This window comes from Urocitellus parryii, chromosome 5, assembly GCF_045843805.1.
Source record: "Urocitellus parryii isolate mUroPar1 chromosome 5, mUroPar1.hap1, whole genome shotgun sequence".
NCBI classification, from domain to species: domain Eukaryota; kingdom Metazoa; phylum Chordata; class Mammalia; order Rodentia; family Sciuridae; genus Urocitellus; species Urocitellus parryii.
Genome location: NC_135535.1, coordinates 42,380,022 through 42,405,515, shown reverse-complemented (window position 1 = coordinate 42,405,515; position 25,494 = coordinate 42,380,022). Strand labels below are relative to the sequence as shown.

The 25,494-nt window shown below is 32.1% G+C and overlaps 1 protein-coding gene across 1 annotated transcript in view; it reads right to left on the bottom strand.

Annotated features, from left to right (window-relative positions):
- Nucleotides 1-5,918: 5,918 nt before the first annotated feature.
- Caps2 (calcyphosine 2) overlaps nucleotides 5,919-25,494 on the bottom strand; it is a 44,980-nt gene continuing 25,404 nt past the window's right edge. The window contains 9 exon segments of the mRNA XM_026409361.2: nucleotides 5,919-6,094; nucleotides 9,597-9,693; nucleotides 11,810-11,947; nucleotides 15,405-15,559; nucleotides 17,009-17,085; nucleotides 18,558-18,676; nucleotides 24,118-24,211; nucleotides 24,302-24,397; nucleotides 25,364-25,438. Of these exon segments, the coding sequence (XP_026265146.2) occupies nucleotides 5,919-6,094; nucleotides 9,597-9,693; nucleotides 11,810-11,947; nucleotides 15,405-15,559; nucleotides 17,009-17,085; nucleotides 18,558-18,676; nucleotides 24,118-24,211; nucleotides 24,302-24,397; nucleotides 25,364-25,438 (1,027 nt within the window).

Below are 25,494 nucleotides of genomic sequence, written 5' to 3'. Positions count from 1 at the left end.
AAGAAATATATACTGAGTGAATTTTTCATGCATGACTGTAGTAAACATTATATCTATACCTCAATCTACACCTATAGGGATGCTCATATCTATTCAATAATCACATCAAGTATAGTTGCAAAAATAGAGACTTATTGATAAGCAGCCTCCCAGATTCAAACAGCTAATTTATAGGAGTGCTCAAGTTTGAAATCTGATTCTGTTACAACAACATTTCAATTAAGATATAAATATAAGCACATACATTTTCCAGATGGAATGGTCATCTGACTGCTTCCTCAAAATTACTTTTCCTGGGCAATATATGTTTTCTAAAAATCTTCTGTAAAAGACTCTTCAACTATTGAATAAATGTACAACATTTCATAAGTGACACATAATGATTTCCTTGACATCCAGTTACATTTTTCATATCGGCCTTATCATCATAAAATCCCAGGAAATTCAGCATACAGCTGCAAAGGTAAAAATTCTTTCATTTTGTATCAAAACTCAATTATCCATGTCTCAGAAGTCCCATTCTAACTTGAAAAAAAAAAATAAACACAACAGGAAACTTGATTGTTTCTCCTGCATTAAGATTTGTCACTAGATAGGTAATTTTATTCAAGTCCTTCCAAATAACTCTGCCTTACTTCGATATCCAAAAACTATACAAATCAGTTTATAAAAGATTAAAAAGAGAAATCTAAAGATGTATATCCATTAGTACATTTTCACAACTTATTCAATCTCCAGAATCTTTCATTGTTCCAATTTTTATATGAAATATTCTAATTTCCATCCCAATAATACCTTCATAAATCATGTTTCAGAGTAGTGGATTATTATTCCCGTGGGACAACACAGGCAGGCCTCCTGTACTGCTTTATGCCTAGTTGGTGCCCATGTTATATCAAGTATGCCCCGGAGGTGTTTGAATCTATAACCCCCTATGTCAGACAGTGAGCCATGCCATTTGGGGGTAAGTCATGCTGACTGCCACTTCTAACAGAACTGCAGCTGTGAACTGACTTAAGCTGATTTAGTAACACACAACGAAAAGGTTCCTTTTAGTAGTTAACCATGATTGCCCCAAAAATCCTTGACATAGGTGAGAATTAGCTACACTTCCCTCATTGCCAGGTTATAATGACATACATTTTGAACCAAATTCTGTGTGTCTGTTTATTAAGCAAACATTTCTCAGCAAGAAGGCAGCAGCTTTTCCTTTTTAGAGCTCCAAGCCCTGCTGTGTATGAAAAGCTCACAGGAGGAGGCAGCAGCAACATTCTAGGGGAAGGATCTGGCTGCCTTATTGTTTGTCAGGCAACCAGAAGTTGTTCTAATCCACAGGTGGATGCAAGACCATTTAAGGCTCTACCAAAACTGTTTTCATGGATAAAATTTATTAAGCTTAGCAGTCTTGTTAGCTAGGTATCAGATGTTACCTGAGTTCCAAATAGTTGAATTGAATGTGGTAGTACCTGAGCAGTGAGTCTTTGTGGCCAATCATGCTAGCTAAAATCCAGTCTGTATATTCTTTTTGTTTTGCTTTTAGTTGACAAATAATAATTTTACATATTTATGGGATATGATATGTTTTGGTGCATGTTTACAATGTAGAAAGATCAATTCAGGCTAACAAATCCATCACCTCATGTATTTAATGTTTTAGTAGGCTTTTCTGTTTCTGTGACCAAAAGAGTAGACAAGAATAATTCGAAGAGGAAATTACTATTTTGGTTCAAGGTTTCAGGGTTCAGTCCATGTTAAGCTGACTACACAGCTTTGGGCTCCAGGTGAGGCAGAACATCATGGCATAAGAGCATGATGGAGCAAAGCAGCTCAGTATATGATAGCCAGGAAGCAGAGAGGGAACTCTGCTCAACAGAAACAAAATAACAAACCCCAAAGGCATGGCCCCAGTGACCTATCTCCTCCAACCACACCCTACCTGCTTCCAGTTACCACTCAGTTAATCCATATTAGTGTGTTAATCCACTGATTAGGTTACACTCTCATAACATAACCAATTCACCCCCTGAACATTCTTGGATTGTCTCACATATGAGTTTTAGAGGGACACCTCATATCTAAACCATAACACTTAATACTTTCATGGTGAAAAATATTAATAAATCTAATTTTAAATTATTTTTAAAATACACAATGCATTATAATTTATGGTACTTAACCATTCTGTGAACAGATCACCAAAACATTCCTCCTAATTAAAATGGATTCCTTATTAAGGCAATTTATTGTCCCTTTAGTTGAATCTTGCACTAAGTAGCACATTTATACTACTTACATAGTTTGTGCTAAAGTGTTTTAATCCAAAAGTGTTCATATTCAAGAACCATGATAATGGCTGCTTAATAATCACACATAGTCTGCGAATACTAATTTAATACCTATCCCAGGTCGGACACTGTAATTAGACATCAGGATCACTAAGGTAAATAAGATAGTTACTACCTTAAAAGAGTTTGCAATTGAATGGGGGAAATATAAGCATAAGCAAAGCAATGATTATAGTGTAAAGTAATAAATGCCAGTTTACCCAGTGTACTTCTGGGATCCCCCAAAGACAAGTAGTAGTATTCTAGAGGTAGTATTAGAAGACCAAAAAATAATAATAATTTACATGTATAAAGTAGAGATAATCATTTTAAATGAAAGTAGCAGTGCTTGTATGAAAGTACTAAGATTTGAAACCTCATAATCCATTTTAAAAGTTATAAGTAGTTGAAATTGGCTAGAAGAAAGTAAGGAATGAGCTGAGTATAGGAAGACAAGATAGGGGAGACCAGATCAGTTAGGTTTTGTGTGTTAAGGTCAGAAGTCTGACTTTTTCTGCAAGATGTGGGTTATCAGGGAAGAATGTTATTCAACAAATAATGTACATTTTAAAAGGTCAGTTGAACAGCAACATGTAGAATGAGTTGAAATAGGGTAGAGGAAGAGGCACAGGGTGATGGAGGCCAACACACATAGGACTGGTAAGAGCTTAATCTAAGGTGTAAGCATTGAGAATAGTAAATACAGATTCAGAAGTAACCAATGATAAACTTGAGGCTGACTGGGAGTGTGAGAAAAATCTAGAATATCTTGGAGCCTTTGGCAAATTGCATGGATGGTGCTACCCACCAATTTTAAATGACTGACTGAATAATGGCCAAATGAATAATTGTTCTTCTTGTTATCAGACAATAATACATTCCTGTCAACCCTCTCGATTCTCTTTGGATTCTCTTCATTCTTCTCTTACTTGGCTTGTGAGATATACATATGTTCAACCCCTCTACTTTTTAAGCACTTTCACTGTAGATGTTTGTCTTTCCTGGTCAACCCAGTAGTAAGTACAATTCATTACACTACATATTTTTTATTTCTTCAAGCACTATAAACTATAATCTAACAAAAATCATGTTAAGTAATTTGTTTAAAAATCATGTTAAATACAATTCTCTCAAAGTAACTGAAAATAACTTTGATTAAAAGTCAAAAGTAATGGATTAAATAAGATAGCATTTATAGCTGTATCAAAATTATACATTATTCTAAGTGACTATGCAGTCACTGGTTCGTTAAGCTGTTATATTCAGACTGTATAAACCTGAAAAAAAGGAACACACATTTTTAATTCTACTATAATTGCTCCATCATGCCAATGTATATTATTTCCATTAAAATATAACTTATATTCTTATATAATGTCCCTTTCTTTCTAATACAATATAAGTTTTTCCTGAAAACTCTTTAAAACTTTATAAAAAGAGGGATAGTAAAATCTATATACAAAATCAACAGTATGATTAACTAGAAAACAATTCTACACCACAGCAAGTCAGTAAATTCAAATATCTACAGGATCTATACAAATACATTTAACTATTAAATTCTTATTACAACAATCTAACATAATCTGTCTTTAAATTATTCAAAAGGTGTTTCAGAATCTTGAAGACTAATAAGAATAGGAAAAGTCAATTATTATATTGTGAATGTATGGAATGTTTGAAAACGTCACTTCTCTTAAGTGCTCTTCTACTAAACAGAGAACCAGATTTCACCATACTAAAGGTAAAGAAGGGTGTAGGGAGTAAGGCAAATTCAAAAACAATGACTTATTGTGCCTCCAATTCAAATATAACAAAATAAACCAAAAAAAAAATTGAGTATGTACTTTCTAAATCTACATGGAAACAAGGATGTAAAATAATAAGAAATTATTATTATCAAAAAGCTATACCTCATAAGTAAAGATAACCACAAACAACCACATGTTAATATTTATGTTAAGAGGTTTATATTAATAGTCACATCAACATATTAAATTCCAGAAGTATCTCATCTTTATTCACAATATGATAGCCTATGTATTTTCTGATTATATTCATAGGAAAATATGAGATTCCACTAATAGATTTTTTAAGGAGAACTAAATAAAATTTTAACAGTGAAAAACACTAAGCACATATTGAGCACCATTTGTATTAGTCATTTAAACAAAAGAATATAGGTTTTAAGATGTCTGTAGTAAAATGATTTTTTATTTAAAAAAAATGACTAACAAATTAAGTTATAGATTTATTTCTGCCAAAATGTCTTCTAATATACTGTTTTAATTTAAATTACTTAATTGAAAAAAATAAGAAATGTAGTCAGTGAAAAAAGCACTTAAGGTTTTTCACATGTCTTCTTTCTGGTATTTCAGTAGAAAATTTTACTACTTCCTGAAATCTTGGAATGTATGACTGGATTTATTGAATTCACACATATCAATCTTTTGATAATGTTGCCAAGTATAAGTGAATGAAACGATACGCCAAAAGTCATATTCTGCCAACTATATAGTTGGCAGTATTGAACCACTGTTATTTTGCTTGACACATTTTTTTTCTAATTTGTGTTATCTTAACGTATAAAGTAAAATAATGAACTTGTAAACAACTCTTTAAATTTCTCTCTACTTTCTCTCTATCTTTCCAGAGACAAGTGAGGAACACAGAATTCAGAAAGAATGTTTATAATACATCTAGCTATTAAATCATATTTATTTTTAATCTTTTGATTTACTAAAAAAATGTTTATAATACCATACATTCATTTGTGACACAAAATACACTATGACATTTTGAATGAGAATTACTAAATTTTCCCTTAGGCCCATATAGGTAATAGTGGACTCTTGAAATCTTTAATAATCAAAGAGAACATTTTTTTTCTGCTGTAATGTATTATTTCTAGCTAAATAATAATTCTGTGAAGGTAATAAGGATGGTAGTTAAAAAAAAAGATTAAAAAGACAAATGTGTCACCAGAATAATTACATTGTGCTCTTTTGAACAAACAACAGTACATAATTTAGAAGACAAGAATTTACAAGACAAATCTGTTTAAACACACACTGTAGGGATAAACTTCAATCACCTAAATATGAATGTTACAGAAAATATCTATTAACATACTTCTTAGAAAAGTTCTCTAGAATATCCTTTAACATTTTCCCATGTTCAAAACAAATTGAACTGTTTTAATCCTATAGACTGAGAGACAATTCCAGTTCCTACAATTGAGAATGCTGGCAGAGGATTGAAAAAGTATGTAAAGGACAGGAAGCTTGGTCACTGGACAGATGCTGTCATACAGTTAATCTATTGAGACTCGTAAAAAATGACCTCAAAGATAGACAATAAACTGAGGACTTACTTTACAAACCTTGAGACATGAGAGCACGTACACAGCACCAAACACATAACACACTCACCTACACCGAGTTTTCTCAATATTTCTCTTTTCAGACTCAATTTTTTTTTAGAAAAAATAAAGGAATTCCTAGAAAAATATACTCTACTGTTTCATCATATTTTATATTCAATCCCTTTCTACTATAAAATGTTTAGTGCTGAAGACACTATATATTATTAAAACTAAATTCCCCATGGAATACGTAAGATGTTAACAAAATCTGCATCATCTGCTATCCCTATGCTTAGACCTTCATAGTAATCTTCAAATTCACCATATGATACTTCATCAGACTTGCTGCAGATGGTCTTTAATGTTTCTAGAAAAGATGATTTGATTTCTTCCTCTGTGGAATGGCCTGTAAAATAATACCAACTATGAAACAGTCTGTTAAAAATTGGTAAAATAATGATTACAAAGGAATGCTTATTCATTTTATAAAATCTTTTCAACAATACAAAATAATTCGTAAAACTGTGCTCCAATTTATTTAAACATGAACTAGAATTAATTCCATCTCATTAGCTTGCCACTCCCTCCTCACCCCTTTCTCTTGCATTATCTATTTCCAGAATTTTAGCAGAGAACATGACAGAAAAATAAAGTTATTTTAAATAAAGAAGCAAGAATTAAAGAGGAAAGGAAGCTATAGAAGGTGGTCAAATTATAAGTGGAAATAAATGGGTACATATGAAAAAGCAGAAAAAGGCTAAAAGAATCTTTGTGGCTTTCTAAAATATTTTAAAGTCAGGTCATATTGAAAAATAACAGAATTAAATGGGAATATCCCCTGATCATTTATCTAGCAAGGTAAACAAAATTAGGGTAAAAGGTTGATCTTTTTCACAAACCAGAGTTTCTCTAATGTATTTAGAACATAATATTTATAAACTGCCTTTCAATTAAATGAATGCAACCTGTTTAGGGTTTCAAGAAGGTTTCTGTCTTTTAAAGTCATACATGAGTAATAGAGAACAAAGCGATTCTTAGTCAAGGCTAAAAATTAATCAGAATATAATCTATATAAAAACATAAATTTGGGGGCTAGGGATGTAGCTCAGTTGGTAGAGTGCTCATCTCACATGTACAAGGTCCTGGGTTCAATCCCCAGCATCAAATAAATGAATAAATTTTGGCAGGAGAAAATTCTTTCCTGTTTACCATTCATACATTTGAACAGATAAGTTCTAGTTCAATATTTTTTTCTAAGTAAAACTTTTCCTACTTAAATTTATGCTTCAAATATCCAAAGATTTTATACCTCCTTAAAATCTTCTACATAGGAAGTGCCTATCTGCTATCATATGTAACTTAATTTTACTATCTTTAACTCCTCTTAAAAGATTAGAAAATATTTACCACAACCAATACATCTAATACCATTACACAGAAAAACACTTGGGATATCCCATTTCTGTTAAACTTTAATACATGTAATTAATTACTTAAAGTAAAAAACATAATATTTCGTATTAGTCAAATAAAATTGTATGTGGTATAAAAGACTTAAAATGAAATTAATTGTAAATGATAAACAACTTTTGCCCTAGAGATGGGCATGTGAATAGTTTGCAATAATAGATAACAGAGTTTTTCTTTTCTAAAAACAGATGTTTCTCTTTTGTGTTTAGCTTGCTAGCTAGTCTTCTTTAATGTGAATGCAAAGACCAAGTATAGAAATTCTGAAACTAACAAAGGCTTACCCAACAACAAAAGCAAAACCCTCTTCCACAATTCAATGACACAAAATAGAACTAATAATGTCTTCTAATAATGTTAAGCATTTAACATTATTAGACAGAAGACAAAAAGAAAAAAAATAAACAATAATGAAGTCACCTAATTTTGAAATGAGTAAACTATTATGTTCTGATATTCAGTATGCCTAGTTAAACATAAAGACATGGGGAATGACGTGTTTAAAGAGTAAAAAGTATTCCAGGAAATATTATTAGAAATTCTCTTGGAATAACCGTAATTCATTTAAAGTCACTAAAAATCCAATGAAACTATTATTTTATTTTATTGGCACCAGGATTTGAACCTAAGGGTAGATGCTTAACCACTGAGCACATCCTCAGCCCTTTTTATATTTTATTTTGAGACAGGGTCTCATTATGTTGCTTATAGCCTCACTAAATTGCTGAGGCTGGCATTGAACTTGAGATCTTCCTAACTCAGCACCTCCCTGCCCCCAAGCTGCTGGATTATAGGCATATGCCACCACACTCAGCTTCAAATAAAACTATTTTAACCTAAAACAGATTACTGGAAATTTGGAAACCAGTAATTATTAGCACTAATCTTTAATACTAATTCTATTTTTTTCTGTTTTTACTCCCCAATTAAAATTAATAAACAAACCATGTGCAGAAGTTAATAAGAAAACAAAATAATTAGTGTATCTTTTTAATATTAAAAAGCAAAAATTTTAAATAATAGTACTATATAATTTAAATGATAAATTCAGAAACTTCATAAAAGATGGCCAATAGTCATAAAATAGTAAAAAAAATGGTCAATAAATATTCTCTAGTAATCAAGGAGATGCAAATAAAAAAATGTTTAACTTACCAAATGGGCAAAAAGTTAAACTGTTGGCAAAATTGTGAAGGAATAGAATTTTCCAAGTCGTGGTGGTATAATCTAGTATTATCATCATACAATATAATCTGGAAGTATAATTAAAATTGGAAATCTAGATATCCAACTAATTCTAGGTTTTGATATCTAAGGAATCAGAAGAAAATGAGTCTATACTCATAAATAAGCATATATATTGCTTTATTGGTTGTATATCAATAATTAGAAAATTAAAAGCCCACCAATAGACTATGAAAATTGTAAAATATTGATTTGTGAAAATAATAATATGTACAAGGTAAAAACAAAGTGACTCAATATGCATTAACATGGAAATAGCTCCAAAACACACTGTAGATTATAAAAAGCAAAGTGTATAACACTATATTTAATATATCTTTCAAATCAGGAAAAATAATCTTCAAAAAGTATTAGATATTTATAGTAGAAGTACAGCTATGAAAAATACATAGATTAAGGACAGAAATATACATATGTAAATGTAAATATATATATATATATATATATATATATATATAGCATTTGACTGCCACTAGTCTCCTCTTTCCATTACATTTTTCTTCAGAGAAGTAAAAGTTACTCTCATTTTACATATATATATATATATATATATATATATATATATATATATACATACATACATATACTTCTCTGAAGAAAAATGTAATGGAAAGAGGAGATTAGAGGCAGTCAAATGCTTTATTTATAATTAAGAATTCATTCATAAATCAATTGTGTAAAAAAAATCAGGAGAAATACAAATAGGAACTGAATTCCTAGAATTATTTTGGGAAATTTGCTTTATCCTTCTAGTATGAATAAACATGTAAGCAGATAAAGTAAAACCAACCCTGAGAACTGGCAGATATAATTATCTATTTTCTAAATCTGGTCTTTTAAACTCAAATTCCTCATCCTTTCCTAAGCAAAAAATAAAATAAAATAAGAGTTCTATATCAATTATAAATATCAAATCTGGGCATCCTTTCACTTCTGTAATCCCAACTACTCAGGCGGCTGAGGCAGGAGGATGACAAGTTCAAAGCCAGCCTGGATATCAGGTTGGGAGGGAGTGGGAAACAAGTATAAACAGTAAACCTAAGAACTTTTAAATGAAAATGGTAAATAGCTCTCAAGTTTCTGGTTCAAACAAAAATTATTTTTTTCCTTCCTCAGTCAATGCTTTAAACTTAAAGATGATGCTTTTATTAACCAACATTTTAGAAATCGAATGCACTTTGACTCATACCAATTACCTGAAATTACTTGAGGATGCTCCTTGGCACAATAACATTTTCTTATGTCTGTGAGAGTCACAGTGCCAGTTTTGTTGAAATCCAGTTTCATAAAAGCCTAAATGGGGAAATGTTATTTTTTTCTATGAAATCATTACACATAAAAACCTAATTATTTATTTTGCAGTAGGTTCTTTCTGAGCTATAAACAGGACAATTTAAAATGTACTAAATTGACATACTAAAGAAACATCATAAATACAGGGGAAAAGATAATGAAGCAAGATGTTAGGAAACCCACACTCAAATATTTAGTTCTACCACCTTCTAACATCCTAACCTTGAAAGTAAGCTAACCTCTGTTGCCCTGGCTTTCCTTCTCTGCAAACTGAAGAGATGGATAAAAGATCTCTTGGGTAACTTCCAGCTCCAAGACCCTTATAAAACTGCTAAATGACCAAAACAAATCACCAGGAGGACTATTTTATGCAAAAAGTGAACCTGCAAATATCCCTACACTAAAATCAATGAAAAGGTGAAATAACTTTAAATGAGTGTTATTAACCTATTTCTTGAAATTTAACACTACCTTTTGAAATGTTAATTATTTTACTGCTCTTCTAGTTCAATACGACTCTCAGTATCATAATATATATATATATATATATATATATATATGTGTGTGTGTGTGTATGTATGTGTGTGTGTGTGTGTGTGTGTATATATATATATATATATATATATATATATATATATATATATATATATATAAACTCCACTGGGAATATGATGAGGTGCATAAAAACACACAAACTTCCCAAAGCAACATACCACATTGGCAGAAGAGTCAAAACTAGAATCTGTTTTATTTATTCACACTCTTGAGTTCATGAGTTCACACAAATCTGGTACCTATTGAAAATTAAATCACACCTCCCCAAATTCTTATGTTGAACCCTAACCCCCAGTGCCTCAGAATGTGACTGTATTTGGAGACAGGGCCTTTAAGGATGCAACTGAGCTAAAACAGAATCATTAGGGTAGGTCCTAATCCATTATGACTAGTTTTCCTATTGAGAAAGGGCGGGGTGAGAGGGACACAAACAGAATAGACAACAATGTGAGAACACAGTAAAAGTGCAGCAGCTGCAAGCCAGGAATAGACCTCAGAAGAAACAAAGCCTGCTGACCCCTTCTTCTTGGACTTCCAGCCTCCAAGCCATAAGAAAATAAATTCTGTTGTTCCAGTAATATAGTCTGTGTATTTTGATAATGACAGCCCTTGCGAACAAATCAAATACTCCATAACTCCTATTTTTCCCTCTATTCCCAGTACCAACATATACGAACAGGAAAATCACCAGTCTCTACTCCTGACACTCAAACCTATCACCAGGACATGTAGAGTACAAATAAGAACCAATTTATAAATATTATGTGGTGAATTTGTTTTAGTTAACATTTTTATTGTGTCTCTTGAATCAGTAAAGGCGGGGTTTAATTTCTATTTGAGATTTATACCTGAAATAATCATATATCTCACTTTATACAGAAAAGCTTTGTTTCAATGCTAACTTTAAAACATATATATTTTTTGGGCCCAAATACAAAAGAAAAAGAAAATTATATTGCTCAAAGTTATACTCTTAAAATGGTCACCAGAAGACAAGTAATATGTAGTTTTCTATAAACACGGGGCTCCTATTTTAATTCTAATTTAGTATGATCATTATAATCCTCATTTTATCATTCAGCATGCATATTACAAAGGCCAGAGAAACATTTTTAGTTATCATCATAAAATAACATGTACTGAGCATTGACAATGGGACAGTCACAATGCTGAGAATTTTATATTTTTAATCTCATTCAATCCTGAATTAATTCCATGGGACAGGAAACCCAGGCTCAGTGATATCTCATAACACATAAAGTCAAATAGCTATCAACTTATGGAAGCAGCAATTTATAGAGTTAATAATTTATAAACAAAATTTGATTTCAAATTCCTTCCTTCTTATACTATTTTTTCTGAAACTTATGCTGAAGCTATTTTTACTTTATTCTGGGTAAATCTATATACATTTGTGTTTTATTTTTGTTTTACTAAACCCAACAATGTTTTATAGATACAATGATGTGACACATTTTAAATGGTAATTTGTTGAAGTTTTTAAATAATGAACCTAAATATATATTAAAAGTAATAATTTAAAGGATCACTTAGCAGTTACCTTTCGAACAAATGATTTCCTGTATTCATTCATTTCACCAATAATGGCACGTTTGAATTCTCCATAATCTACCTTGTCCTTGTCCTTGCCCTCGCCATCACCACTGCCACTCAGAATCAGCCACAAAGACTCAAAATCCTAGAAATATTCACAGGGTTCATTGTTACACCTCTAAGTTAGACATAGTCATAAAAAAATAGTCATAGTCATATTTTGTTACATCTCCTACAGCCCTAGAAAAGGCAGATAACTTAATAGGAACATTCAAAAAGTTACATATAAATCCAAACAAGCCATTATGAAAATCACTTAAAGGAAACCTGAAGTGAATAGTTCTATAAAATTAAGAACAATTTAGGGGGCAATAACTCACAAGTATATCATGGTTGAGTTATTTTATTTTTGATTGACAAATAATTGTGTATATTTGTATAATACAATATGGTTTCTACATTAATATTCAGTGTAGAACAATCAAATCAGGCTATCATCAAATGAAAATATTAACATATCTATCACCTCACATGTTTATCATTTCTCCATGGTGAAAAATGTTTAAAATCCCATCTTTGGCTATTTTGAAATATATAATACACTATTATTAACTACAGTTACCATACTGTGCAATAGATCACTAGAACCTCCTGCCTTACTGAAATTTTGTACCATTTACCAACATCTCCCCTTTTTCTCTGTATAGCCCCTGACCCCTGCAACTAAGCCTATGTTCTAGTAAAAAATTAATCCCTTAAATTTCAATTCATAGATAGATAAAGCTACCATGTACTAGGTTTGAACATTTTATTATTTTTATAATGTGCTGTATCTGTGACAATTCAAAAGTCACTTTAGGTTCTGAAAACACCTCCAACAGCACTCGACCACTAATTATATTCCCGCTGGTCTTCTTCTTTCAAAGTAAAGATGTGAATGAGTCTAATGTTATTGCATAATTCACACTGAAAGGTGTGATTTGAGTAAACAAATCCCTTATGTTGGTTTGTACACTATGTCATTGCCAGTTACTTCTTTGGGAAATGCACTATTTAAGAGAATGCTCTTTTCACAGCATTCATGATAATTAAAAAAATTGCAGCATGAATTTTCTTAAACTCAGATAAGTACACTATCAATGTTTCAATCAAGTTGTTAGCTTTAAACAAGACTAAATAAAACACCTAGTAAGGTATCTAGCAAATAAATACTCAAAAAATATTCTCTTCCACTTCCTCCTATTTTTTTTCAAAACAAAACTTTAATTAGAAAAACTATGTCTCCAACTGCCCTTCTTCCCCTCAACTCTCAACAGCCCATCCATACTTTTGTCTATCCTAACACCTCGTACGTTACAGAGATTTTATGTGTTGGTTCAATCAAATTGAAAGTGAGTTTGAAGTTTAAAATCATGAGTAATATGAACAGGAGAAGACAGATTCTATCACTCAACTCAATAGAATACTAGAATTAAAGGATATATCTTAAAGCTTAAAAGAAGTTATTTTCAAGAATTGAGTAATTTTACATAAGTGGCAACAAATTTATGTCCTCTAGATATGGTACAGAATGGAAAGTTACTCATTTGAAAAAAGCTGGAGTAAATTCATTGCTAGTATTTTCTATACAAATTAGGCTGTTTATGGTACAGAGAATTTTTTTGTTTGTTTGTTTCAAATCAGGCAGAATGACAATGTCTTCCCACAAATACTTTCTAGTTCCACAATAGGCCTGGGGGGTGGGGATGATTCTTATGTCTTATTCTCAAGCCTCTTGCACATGCTTATCATTCCATGAGCAGGTTCCAGTGATGTGACAGGAAACATAATTGGAATATTATTTAAAATACATGAAATAGGGGATGACTTACTCACATTCTTATATGTTATCCTCTTTAGTTTTACTCATAAATCTAATCAAACATTTAACAATCAATCAAAAGGGGAGGAACTGCAGTAATACAGGAAAATCACTAGATGGTGCCAAATTATCTGGGGTCAAGCTCTCTATCATTTATTGATTACTTGTGTTATTATCAAAAACAAACATCAATGGGGGTGTGGCTCCGTGGTGTCCCTGAGTGCCCCTGAGTTCAATCCCCGGTAAAAATAAAGAAATCCCTGAGAGTTCCAGTGTCCCCCCCCCAAAAAAAAAAAAAAAATTTCAAGACTTTCTAATTTCTTATTGCTGGTTTATTTTTAATCTACAAAAGAAAGAAGTGAGGGTGAATGATCCCGGGTATGTACCACTAGGTGGGCCACAAGCTTAAACATCATTTAAAACAACAACAACAACAACAACAAAGAGCAGGTATGTTACAAAGGTGATAAGCAATATCATTTGGGCACAGGATTTTGTAGTTGACAAGGCATATTCCCATGTAATTTTTTTCATTTGAACTTCCATGCAATCTTATTAGGGCAATCAATTGGTCATACAGAGCTTGTCAACCAGAAAAGTTAAAAGCCTTGTCCAAGAACACATAATTAAAGCCATAGGACTAAAACTTGAACCTGAATCTTACAAATAGAATTTCCAGAGTTTTTTTCCACAAAATAGACTATACCTTTAACAAGACCATTTGGAGCAAAAGAGAGCAATGCAAAAGAATCCTTTAGCTGAAGTCCTGATGTGAGTCAAATTTATATGCTGTTAGAATATAATAGAAACTAGCATTAAAGATTTTAGTGTACCAGACTCATTTCTCACTCTTCTTCTATTTTCCTTGTTTCCACACATGCATCTGTTGAAACTAATGCACTGTTTTATTTAGCACTAGCTGTATGCCAGGTCCTGTTCAAGGTACTAGAAAAATAATGGGACCAGAAGTACCTTGGTCCCTACCCTGATGGGACCTAAGTTCTACTTGCAGGCAGAGCCAGACAATAATTACAATTTGACATGAAAAAATAAAAATGGAAAGTTGACACAGAAAGGCTCAGAGATCAGAAGGTGGTGTTCTTTTAGACAGAAGTGTCAGAGCAAGGCTGTGTATAGAGAAAGCTCTGGCCTAAATAGGAAGACGATGTAGCATTTAAAGACCTAGAAGAAGATGACTGTCTGTACACTTTGGGGAATAGGCTACTCCTTCCCCCTCCACGCCTTCATATGTGCTCTCCTTTTCATGAAATATCTGCTGTCTGATCCACAGTCCTCCTCTTTCCTTAGTTCCTAGTTAATTCTTCCTCATCCTTCAAAACTCAGCCTGGATGTATCCTCTCCCAGAAATCTTCCTATGATCTTCCCTTTCCTTCCCAATAACCTGGCATAAAGTTAGCTACCATCCCATGTGTATCAAAATAATCTCTACTTAACACATATATAATTTCACAATCATTTTCCTCAATTATGAAGATCATGAGAGTAAACAGTATGTCTCCTCAGAGCTTAGCACAGTGCCTGGGAACTAAGCGCTTAATAAGTGTATTATGGAGAAATGAACATTGAACTTTCAAAAATCAATAGGACTTGCTGCCTGGTGGCTTTACACAGACAATAGGGCAAGAAGAAAAAGTCTACTTGAGCTACTAAAATTTTAGAAGAAAAGTGAATAATGCCATCCAAGAATACTCCCCTGCAGAAAACTTTCCTTGGTACATACCTCTTCCGACACTTCTAAATGAAAAACTTTCAGAGCTTGCTTCAAATCTGCCTTATTTAAAAGCCCATTTCCTTCCTTGTCCAATTGTTGAAAGTGTTTTCCCAATCCAGTCAAAATACGAACACCTCTTTTACGTAGTTTTTCTTTTAGCACATCTGTTTAACAATAAATGAGATGGAAACCAATTGTTACTATGCACAAAGGTATCAAACTGCAGTTGTTTCTCTTGTAAGAAAATAAAATTTTATGTAATGGGAATAGTGTGAATATTGAACCAAATCAAGAGTATGACTAACAAAACCCTCTGGAAAACAGAATGTTTTTAATAAAGAAGATTATATATGCAACCACATGTAAATATACCAGAGCTATAGCGCCACTGTGTGGTGAAAATTTAAAGTGTTATATTTTAAAAATCATGTTTCCTTCTATTAGCAAGAAAATAGCCTAAATGTTTCAAGTTAAAAAAGAAAAAAAGTTCAAAATTTATAAACAGTTTGAGTCATCAAATTGAAACTCAGATGTTAAACAGCATCAAGGTTGTTGAGTGCTGTCCTATAACTGTATATGTAAAGTAACCCTTCTTTTTGGAAATTCATAGGTTATATGCTTAGGTTCCTAGATTCTTCTTATAGATCAATTATTTCACTTACTACAGTAAGGAACATATTTACTTAGCAAAATATTGGTAACTTTACTAAATAAGTTATTATATTTAATACATTGGAGGAAAGAACAAATGTCATTATATTCAATAGAGGTAAAAACTGTAAAAATAGAAAAAAACTACTAACAATAGCATCAAGAATATTTGATTCAAATATTAATCTCAGACAGCCATCAAATATGTTTCTAGCCTTCTTACTGTGAATCTGTTATCTTTAAGTAATATCTTAGCATTCATCAAAAATCATAAAGTATTTTTGATTTCTGTGATTACTTGTTTAATGCTTTTCTCCTCTCCAGACTATGAGATCCAACAAAGGAATTGTCTATTACAATCTAGTATGCTGCAATAGTTGTAAGACAGGACTCCTAAAACAAAATCTGTAAAATGCTTTAGTTTCCAAAGTGTGTGTGTGTGTGTGTGTGTGTGTTTCATTCATTACCTACAACAAGCCTGAAAAGTTAAAAGACAGGCATTATTATCTTCATTTTAGAGATGAAGAAAGAGGTACAAGGTATTTACACAAAGTCATATGTCTACTAAATGGCAGAGTCTAAACATGAACTGAAGCCATCTAGTCCAACAATTTTTCTTTTACACTAGACTACCAAAAATCTTTTTAGACACCATTTAATGCATAAGACAAGTATTATGAAAATCAAATTTATATTTTATTTAGTTCATGAATAAAACTCATATTATCTCACACTTTCTAAAACTATTAAGTTTGTGATCCACATTTACTCAGGACCATTAGTGTAGGAGATATCCTAAAAACATTTTAATAAATAAATATGTAAGCTTTAAAAAAACAAATAGGAAATATATACCAGGTACTAAAAAATTAACAAATATCTCAAAAATACTGCTTTGACTGATTGCAACAAATATGGATGAAAATTAAAACTAGTATTTGAGATAGAGTGCAAATGCATACCTTGAATGGTCTTGAAGACCAGTCTATCATTGGCTTCTTGATTGATTATATCACTTTCATATTCCACTGAAGTAGTTCTGCAATTGACATGTTCACAATGATAAAAATATACCGGATTTCACAATCTCAAGTTCAGAAACTCTAAGTTCTTTGCTGTTCCAGACCCAAAGAAACCCTCAAAAAAATTGGAAGAGTATAGAGTTCAACCAAGTCCCAATTTTCCTGCTGCTTTAATGCCTAGGAAAGTTGAGATAAAATCTTTAAAACCTTCCAAGAGCTACCTGTGAACATATCCATCTTTATGGTTAGCTCAATGTTCTTTAAAGACTTAATTAAAACTATTAAACTCAAAAGTTCTAACTTAAAATGCTAAAACTTCTTTCTGTTTTAAAGAAGGCCCTCAAAATAAACTCAATTTTAGAAATACAGGAAACGATAAATGAGGATTTCCTTACTGGCAATTTGTGGGATATGGCCCTTTGTGAATGTACACTACACATAAATTATTGTCATTTTGATTCATATTTAGTAACAAGAAAACACTATGTCTGTGTTTGAATATGTAATGTGTGTGTGTACTCCTATAATTTAAAAAACTCAAAATCATTTAAAATCAGTTTTTGATTCACAGCACTATTTTTTTACCATGCATATAATTGATCGATGAAAACTATAAGAATACGGAACCTGAGATATGTTTTATGCTAAAAAAAAGCACCACACTAAATTATTATGGGAAAAACTATTATGATATACTGACATTCTATATTTTAAAACTTAATACTTTGGTAGTATTTGGTAAAATGAAAGTGTTAGTGGAAAGGCAAATTGATAAGTTATCTTTAACATAAAATGGGATATTTTAAATTTTTCATTGATGACAACTGCCCCACATATAGAATGTATTTGAGAGCCAGATAACACAGATATGTTACATAGCTATGTTTAAAAAAAAAAACTAAATTCTAAATGTGTTGTGATAGAATCTTATTTTAAAATAATTAATCTCCAGGATATTTAAAGAACTCAAAAAACTGAACACCAAAAACAAACAAACAAACAAACCACAAACAACCAATCAATAAATGGGCTATGGAAATGAATAGAGGCTTCTCATAAGAAGATTCAATCAACAAATATACGAAAACATGTTCAACATCTTTAGCAATTCGAGAAATGCAAATCAAAACTACTGTAAGATTTCATCTCACACCAGTCAGAATGGCAGTTATTAAGAATACAGACAAGGTAGAGCGAGAAAAGGGGAGGGGAGGTGAGGGGAGGGGAGGGGGGATAGTGGAGAATAGGACAGACAGCAGAATACATCAGACACTAGAAAGGCAATATGTCAATCAATGGAAGGGTAACTGATGTGATACAGCAATCTGTATACGGGGTAAAAGCGGGAGTTCATAATCCACTTGAATCAAACCGTGTAATATGATGTATTAAGAACTATGTAATGTTATGAACGACCAATAAAAAAATGAAAAAAAAAAAAAATGTGTTTTGACTTACTTTCAAAATAGCAAATGTCTATTGGACTTACTTCAGAGAATCCAAAGCTATTTGATCAATATTGGTGATTCGAAGTCTAAGTATTGAATTTTCTTTCATGCTTTCTGGAAGGCTTGGGTGATCAGAGGTCAAAAATGTCAAGGTTGCACCCTGAAGAAATGAAGAGGTAAACTATTTAAAGCTAGAAAGTATACAAGATGTAAAATCCAACTAATGCAAATTTAAAATATTTGATTTGATCATATGTGACACGGTATATTTTAATAATGGTAATGTATATTTGGAGAATATTTAGAAACTACACAGGTGTCAGCTCATATTATAGAAAAAAAAACAGAAACAAATATCCCCAATTAATTAGCATGGAAACAAAAAAAAGTCACTAATGTAAGAAACCCAGAATTTTTAATAATAATCACAGGGAAGGGCTGGGGATATAGCTCAATTGGTAGAGTGCTTGCCTTACAATGCATAAGGCTCTGGGTTCAATCCCCAGCACCACACCAAAAAAAAAAAAAAAAAAAAAAAAAACCAGGGAAAAATTAGTTCCATTTGTCAAAATTATGACATCCCTAAATAGAGAAATAGATCTATTGGTCCACAGAAAGATATAATGAATTGATAAACTCTAACTGATGTATCTCTCTATCACCTGGTCTTTTAATGACAGATATCTCATAAATATAAAATCTAATCTTTACCTAACTAGAGCATCAAGATTCACTAACAAAATTCTTAAGCCACTTAAGAAAATTATTATTTAAAATTTCTGTTCATATATACAAATGTCCAATATAAAGACAAACACAAATTTAAAATAATCCTTCCTGATGAATATAAGGGGAGAAATTTTCTCCTTTCTTTTTTCTTTGAACAGTTATTTTAGAACATTTTTAATTGCAATGGAGATACTTCCTCCTTTCTTTGAGATGTATATAAATTGTTTTGAAAATTAGACAGGACTACTGCCAGTTCTCTGTCCTAGGAAAATCTTTCTGTAAAACCTGAGAACCATTTTTTGAAATGTAAACATCAAGGGCAACAGCACTCTTATCTCCCACCTTCTGTGAGAAGACAGGAGAATGATTTCCTTAGGCACCTTGCTCTAAGTGCAAAACTACCTCTTGTCACAAAGATGAAAAGTCTGTTTTCTCTGGATAAAGTCAATTAGCTAACACAGACAGTCATCCCAATTACAAGGTGACTCTAGGATGAACTATGTGTGACAAATGGTGCTGTCAAGTCCTCTTCCTGGAAGGCAAGTTCCTTGTATGCGATAGGTTGTGTCTTTTTGGATACATAAAAGGGTGAGATTTCTTTCTTTGCACCACTCTGTTACCAAATTGCCTATGATGTGCATCACATTCTGGCTTAATACTTTTCCAATAATAAAAGTATTTTCCTTAGTACTTTTATGGGAGATTTTCTAGGTTTCAAATTCTATTTCCCCAACACCAGTCATGAAAGTAATCCTTAAAATATTTTTCAACTAAGGAAGTAGGAAGCAGTGATATGGAGCTTCTCAGATAAGGCTGCAGATGGGTTCCAGATCTGCCAAGCTAACGAGTTGGGTGAATTTAGGGGCAATCAGAGCTCCTTTGTCACCTTTAGGTAGCTTCATGTTTACTTCAGTAACTGCCCAAATATTTTCACTTTTTATGGCAAAAAAAAAAAAAAAAGCAGCAGCAGTCCAGAAGATGTCAAATTAACATCCAAAGTTAAGTAGATAAATCAAAGCAGAACCATTAGAGTGGAGAATCTGGTCCCAAAGTTTTGAGGCCTACTACTAACTTACAATGTGCCAAACAGAAATGATCAGTTATCTTATCATTTTGTTTATATTCATAAACATATATTAATACCACTGAACAGCTGAAAAGTAATCCATATACTTTTTAAAAAATGTACAAAGCTTTCTCCCCAATCACAGGTAGACTTATGTCTATAATTAAATATCAAACAAATTTAAAATGAAATGAAAGGTTAGATTATCTCTATTAAGTTTTTCTATGACAAAAGATTACTTTAAGGCCATTTTCACATTTCCAAAGAAATGAGCACAATAACTCATCAAAATGAGAACTTAATAGATTGTGGAAAAATAAGTAGAGTGAAAATTTCCCAATTTTCTTGGTTAACTTATTCCAGGAACTAAAATTAGACTTCCGTCTCCCAAAACACAAGACTTTACTTACTCTTTTAAGGCCATGAACCTAAAGTTCCATAGATGTGGATATTATCTAAGAAAGGTAAGCATGACATTTTTCATTTTCCAGAAAAAAAATGAGATTTTGTTTATCTTTCAAAGGCAAGATGGAAAATTTAAAGATCTAATAATAATTCTCACTTTTAGTAAAGATTTAAACATGTTTGACTATAAAACTTGACAAATTTTACTTATATTTCAAATGTAAAGTTATACATTTATTCAGCCTCACTGACATCTGGTGAGAACTTTCAGGAAACTCATTAACAATATGCTGCACTTCCAGAACTGTCAGCATGCTGGAAATAAGCTTATGCCCAACACGGCCCTTTCGCATTTGTACATTCCTTCATGTAGTCTTCACTGACTAAGAATTTAGATATCCATGATCTCTTCTTTTTTTTAGTGTTCTTAACACAAAAGTTAAAATACTAAAGTTATTCCTCAGGCATTGAAGGTATAGCTTAGTGATAGAGCACCTGCCTGGCATATGTGAGGCCCTAGGTTTGATACTCAGCACCAAGTGTGTTTTGTGTGTGTGTTCCTTTAAGAATAAGAATGGTTCAAGCATTAATTGAATTTAAAGGTTTTAAAATTTAAACATAAGTCCATTCATTCAAAAATATTTATGCAAGTGCTTCTTAAAAATCTGTCACTTGTCAGGACACTAGATGCATTGTAGTAGCCCAGATAGATAAGTGATTACTTTCAAAGAGTTATAGTCTCATGACAGAGAAAATTAATAGATTAACATATATATATATATATATATATATATATATATACACACACACACACACACACACACACATAATATAATGTCAGATAACAGAAACTCTGAGAAAAAAGTAAGCTGAACAAATAATGAAGACAAATAGAAGGGCTACTGTAGATAATATGGTCAGATTTTACCTCTTTTACCCTTTAGCCTTCTGGGTCTTCATGATAGAACAACACTCAAAAGTTAAGAAAGACTTAAAAATGAGTGATATTCTGGGAGCAGAAAATAAAATCCAATAGACGGACTGTCAGGAATAGAAAAGAGGATGTATCTTCCATTAGGAAGATCCAAAGAGCCCGCAATGCAGATGTGGGAGGCAGAATTATGAGAGATGAAATGAAATACTATAGTGACTTGGGTCATAATAATCCAGGAAGGATGTCTAATAGGATACGGCAGTTTAGACTGGATTTGTAATTGAAAGAAGATAAGAAGTTGCAGAGTCTCCTGCAAATAATATCACATTAAACAACTGAAGAGACTACGTGATATGTGTAGCAGGGTTATATATGTGAGTGAAGGTATGTATAATTATACATGCATGCATAAGGGTCTGTGCAGTCTATCACTGTTCTGATGCTATATTTACACATGTATGAGTGAATATATACATGAATGTACTTTTATGAAATGTTTCTATGGGTACATGTGCATTTTCTTATGAGTATTATCTTAACAACTGGCACTCAAATTTCTTTTAAGGAGTGTTTTAGGAAAAAAGATCTGATGGGACATATAATAATGAAAAGATATGTTCTATAGAAATATCTGGAATGAAGAAGAAAGTACACCCACCAACCCTAATAAAAAATAATAGGGCTGCATATTTCTAGATAAATAAATAGAAAATTAGGGGAGTGGGAAGAGGTGGAAAAGACAGAAAATGGAGAGGAAGGACTTTACCACAGAAAAGTACCCAAGGGATAATTTTAGGAATAGAAATTTCCAGTAATAATTCTAAATTTTTTATATTGTTACAATATAAACCTCCCTAAATGTCTCCTTTGAAATGTTTGCCATACAGACAAGGAATCATAAATGTGGTTTATGCATGTATGCCTGACTTTCTTTTTCCTTTTCTCTCCTTCCTTCCCTCTCTCCCTCCTTCCTTTCTCTCATGGAAATCATAAAAGGAAGCAGATTTCCACACCTGGGTTAAAGTATTGTGGAATGGGGATGGTGAGAATAAATCATAAACTACAACAAATTTTTGGAGATGGCAATTCAGAGCAGGCAGTACCTGTAATCTTGGGATGGGCATTAAACATCTTTACCTCCTGAATACGTTTTTATTTTTCTAAGTAGCTTTGTGGATACAACATTTTGCTTAATTCAGGTTGCCACAACTTCTCTCCTAGATTATAGAATTCAATCCAATTCAGTCCTCATGTACACAGTCTTCAACCCATTCCACACACTGTAATCAGAGAGATTTCTCTAAATTATAAACGTGACGACGTCACTTTTCCCCATTCTTCCCACTTCTTTTCTTTCAGTGACTCCCTGATGAATTTCACATAATTCTTTTACATAAGACTACTTTCAACAAACTCGACTTTTCCCTTGACAACCCCCACCTTGAACTCTATTCCAACCAGACGGAACTACTTTTAGTTCTCCAAATAATCTATGTTCTTTCTTCCTTTTGTCCTTTGGTTGAGTTGTCTCCTTTCTTTACCTAGAAGCCTTTCCATATGGGTATGTTCCCATCCCAGTTGAAGTAACTCCTAGTTAAGGTTAAAGGACACTTTCTCCAAGAAATATTCTTTGGTCCCAAAACCTGGGTCATCAGTCCTCCTATCTGGCCCCATATTACCCCTCCACTTCTGACTTTGTTTCTCATTAGATAATAAGTGACACAAAAGCAGGGAACAGATCTAACTTATTCACTGGTCTATATCCAGTGTTTAGCATATGCATATATATTTATCACATGAATGATTACTATGGACAGTGATTTATTATTTTATAATAATATAAAATAATAAAGCATTATATAATGTGTGAATTTAATGATAGGCAAGGATCTAGGTTCAATCCCCAACACTTCAATAAATAATAAATAACATTTCAAAGTACTACATAAACTATAGCATCTGTGATCCAAAAGAAAGAAACCCTTCCATTTCACCAGTGCCAGAAGTTTTTCAAGAAGTGAAACTCAAAAGAAGAACAGGTTACCAATGATATAACAGGTCCAGAGGCCCCTGTACCTCTACAGAGGAAACCATGCACCATCAGAGAACACGGCTCTAGCTGAAGCATTACTGCTTATATTACTGAGGTGGCCACTTATCCAAGGATATAACCCTGTATAGATTTTAAAAGTACTAAAAGACAAGCTCTCCTGAATAAAACTACATTGTAGAATGGTTGGGATTATGGTAAATAAATGCTATGCTTAGATTCAGGCCACTGAGATTTGGGCCTGAGAAGCAGAACCCTCTGAGGAAACATCAATCCATTCACACAAATGTCCCTGCTCAATAAAAAGGAAAGGGAAAAAAACCTCAAGACTAGAACCTCTGCTCCTCTGCTCCCAGAGGGACTCCACATAATTCAACATCTGGTATTAAACACTTGCACACAATACTGGTAACTTACAATATAAAAATCACCAAGTTGGTATGGTTTTCCTTTTCTTCGTCCACTCTGGTGACTATAAATGTTTTTTTGAATAAAAGGAAGCACATTTGTTCTAGAAGTTAGATGAAAAAAAGAAGTAAAGTTATTCAGTTTCTCCCAGAAATAATTATCTTGAGAGTTCTAACAATGTTTGATGACATACCTGTTTTTCCCAAATTGCCGGTACTCATACATTGTGAGAGACTGGTCATGAGTGAAAAAGAACCCAATCAGTTCTCGGCAGGCCTCATGTCCATTTCTGGAAGAGAATGACAGCAAGGTTTTCAAGCAGAATAATTTTTAAATTACTTATAAACTAAAACTGTGCATCTCAATGGGGATAATATAAACCTGAGTTTTGGGCATTGAGGGAAGGTTATGGGAAGCTATAGGTTTCCACACCATAGCTTGCAAGTTAAATGACTGAAGAAAAAAATACTTTCCTTATGCAGATATAAGTATGGCTATGTCATGCTGTAGATTGCTAATTCAACACAGATGTTTAACAAAGTGAAACATCTTATAAAATGCTGAATTTGCAAGATGACACTCAAAACATGCATTTATTATCTTTTATTTTCATGGACAGGCTTAAAATCACTGAAAAGTATTATAATTTTAAAATGCACATTTTGCCAGAAATATACACAAAAAATCAAGCAGAATTATGTATTAATGGAATTTTATAAGACTGCAATAACAGATCCAAAAATCATCTTCCTTGTCATTTGCTCCATCAATAATCTACTGTTAACTAAAACCATTAAAATTACATAAAGTATCTTACAGAGAAGTTAAGACAAGTAATATAGAACCTTCTAGTAGTAATATATGTATTATAAATTCACTTCTAAGTTTCTTTTTAAATGATATTTTAAATTACTTTTTAGTCCTCAATAGACCTTTATTTTATTTATTTATATGCAGTGCTGAGAATCAAACCTAGTGCCTCATTCATGCTAGGCAAGTGCTCTACCACTGCACCAAACCCCAGCCCTTAAATTACTTTTTAAATAACTTTTAATTAAGATATCTTTCTTAGAACTTCATATTTCCTATATTTTCTATAACAGATTAATAGCTATCACCTAAAAAATGTATTTTCTAAATTCATGGTTTTTCACTTAAATAGTACAAATTTGTACAGTCTCATTATTGTTTCTAGGTGAAAAGAGAATATACCTTTATAATCATAGAATTAAAAAGTTAATATAATCACAATTACCTCGATATGATCCTACCATCAAATTGTACTTTATGAGAAAGCACATTTTCAGTTAATGTAGAGTGGGTTCTTATCCTGTTAAAAAATATATTTTGTCAATAATTTTTTAAAATTATACTATATGTACTATA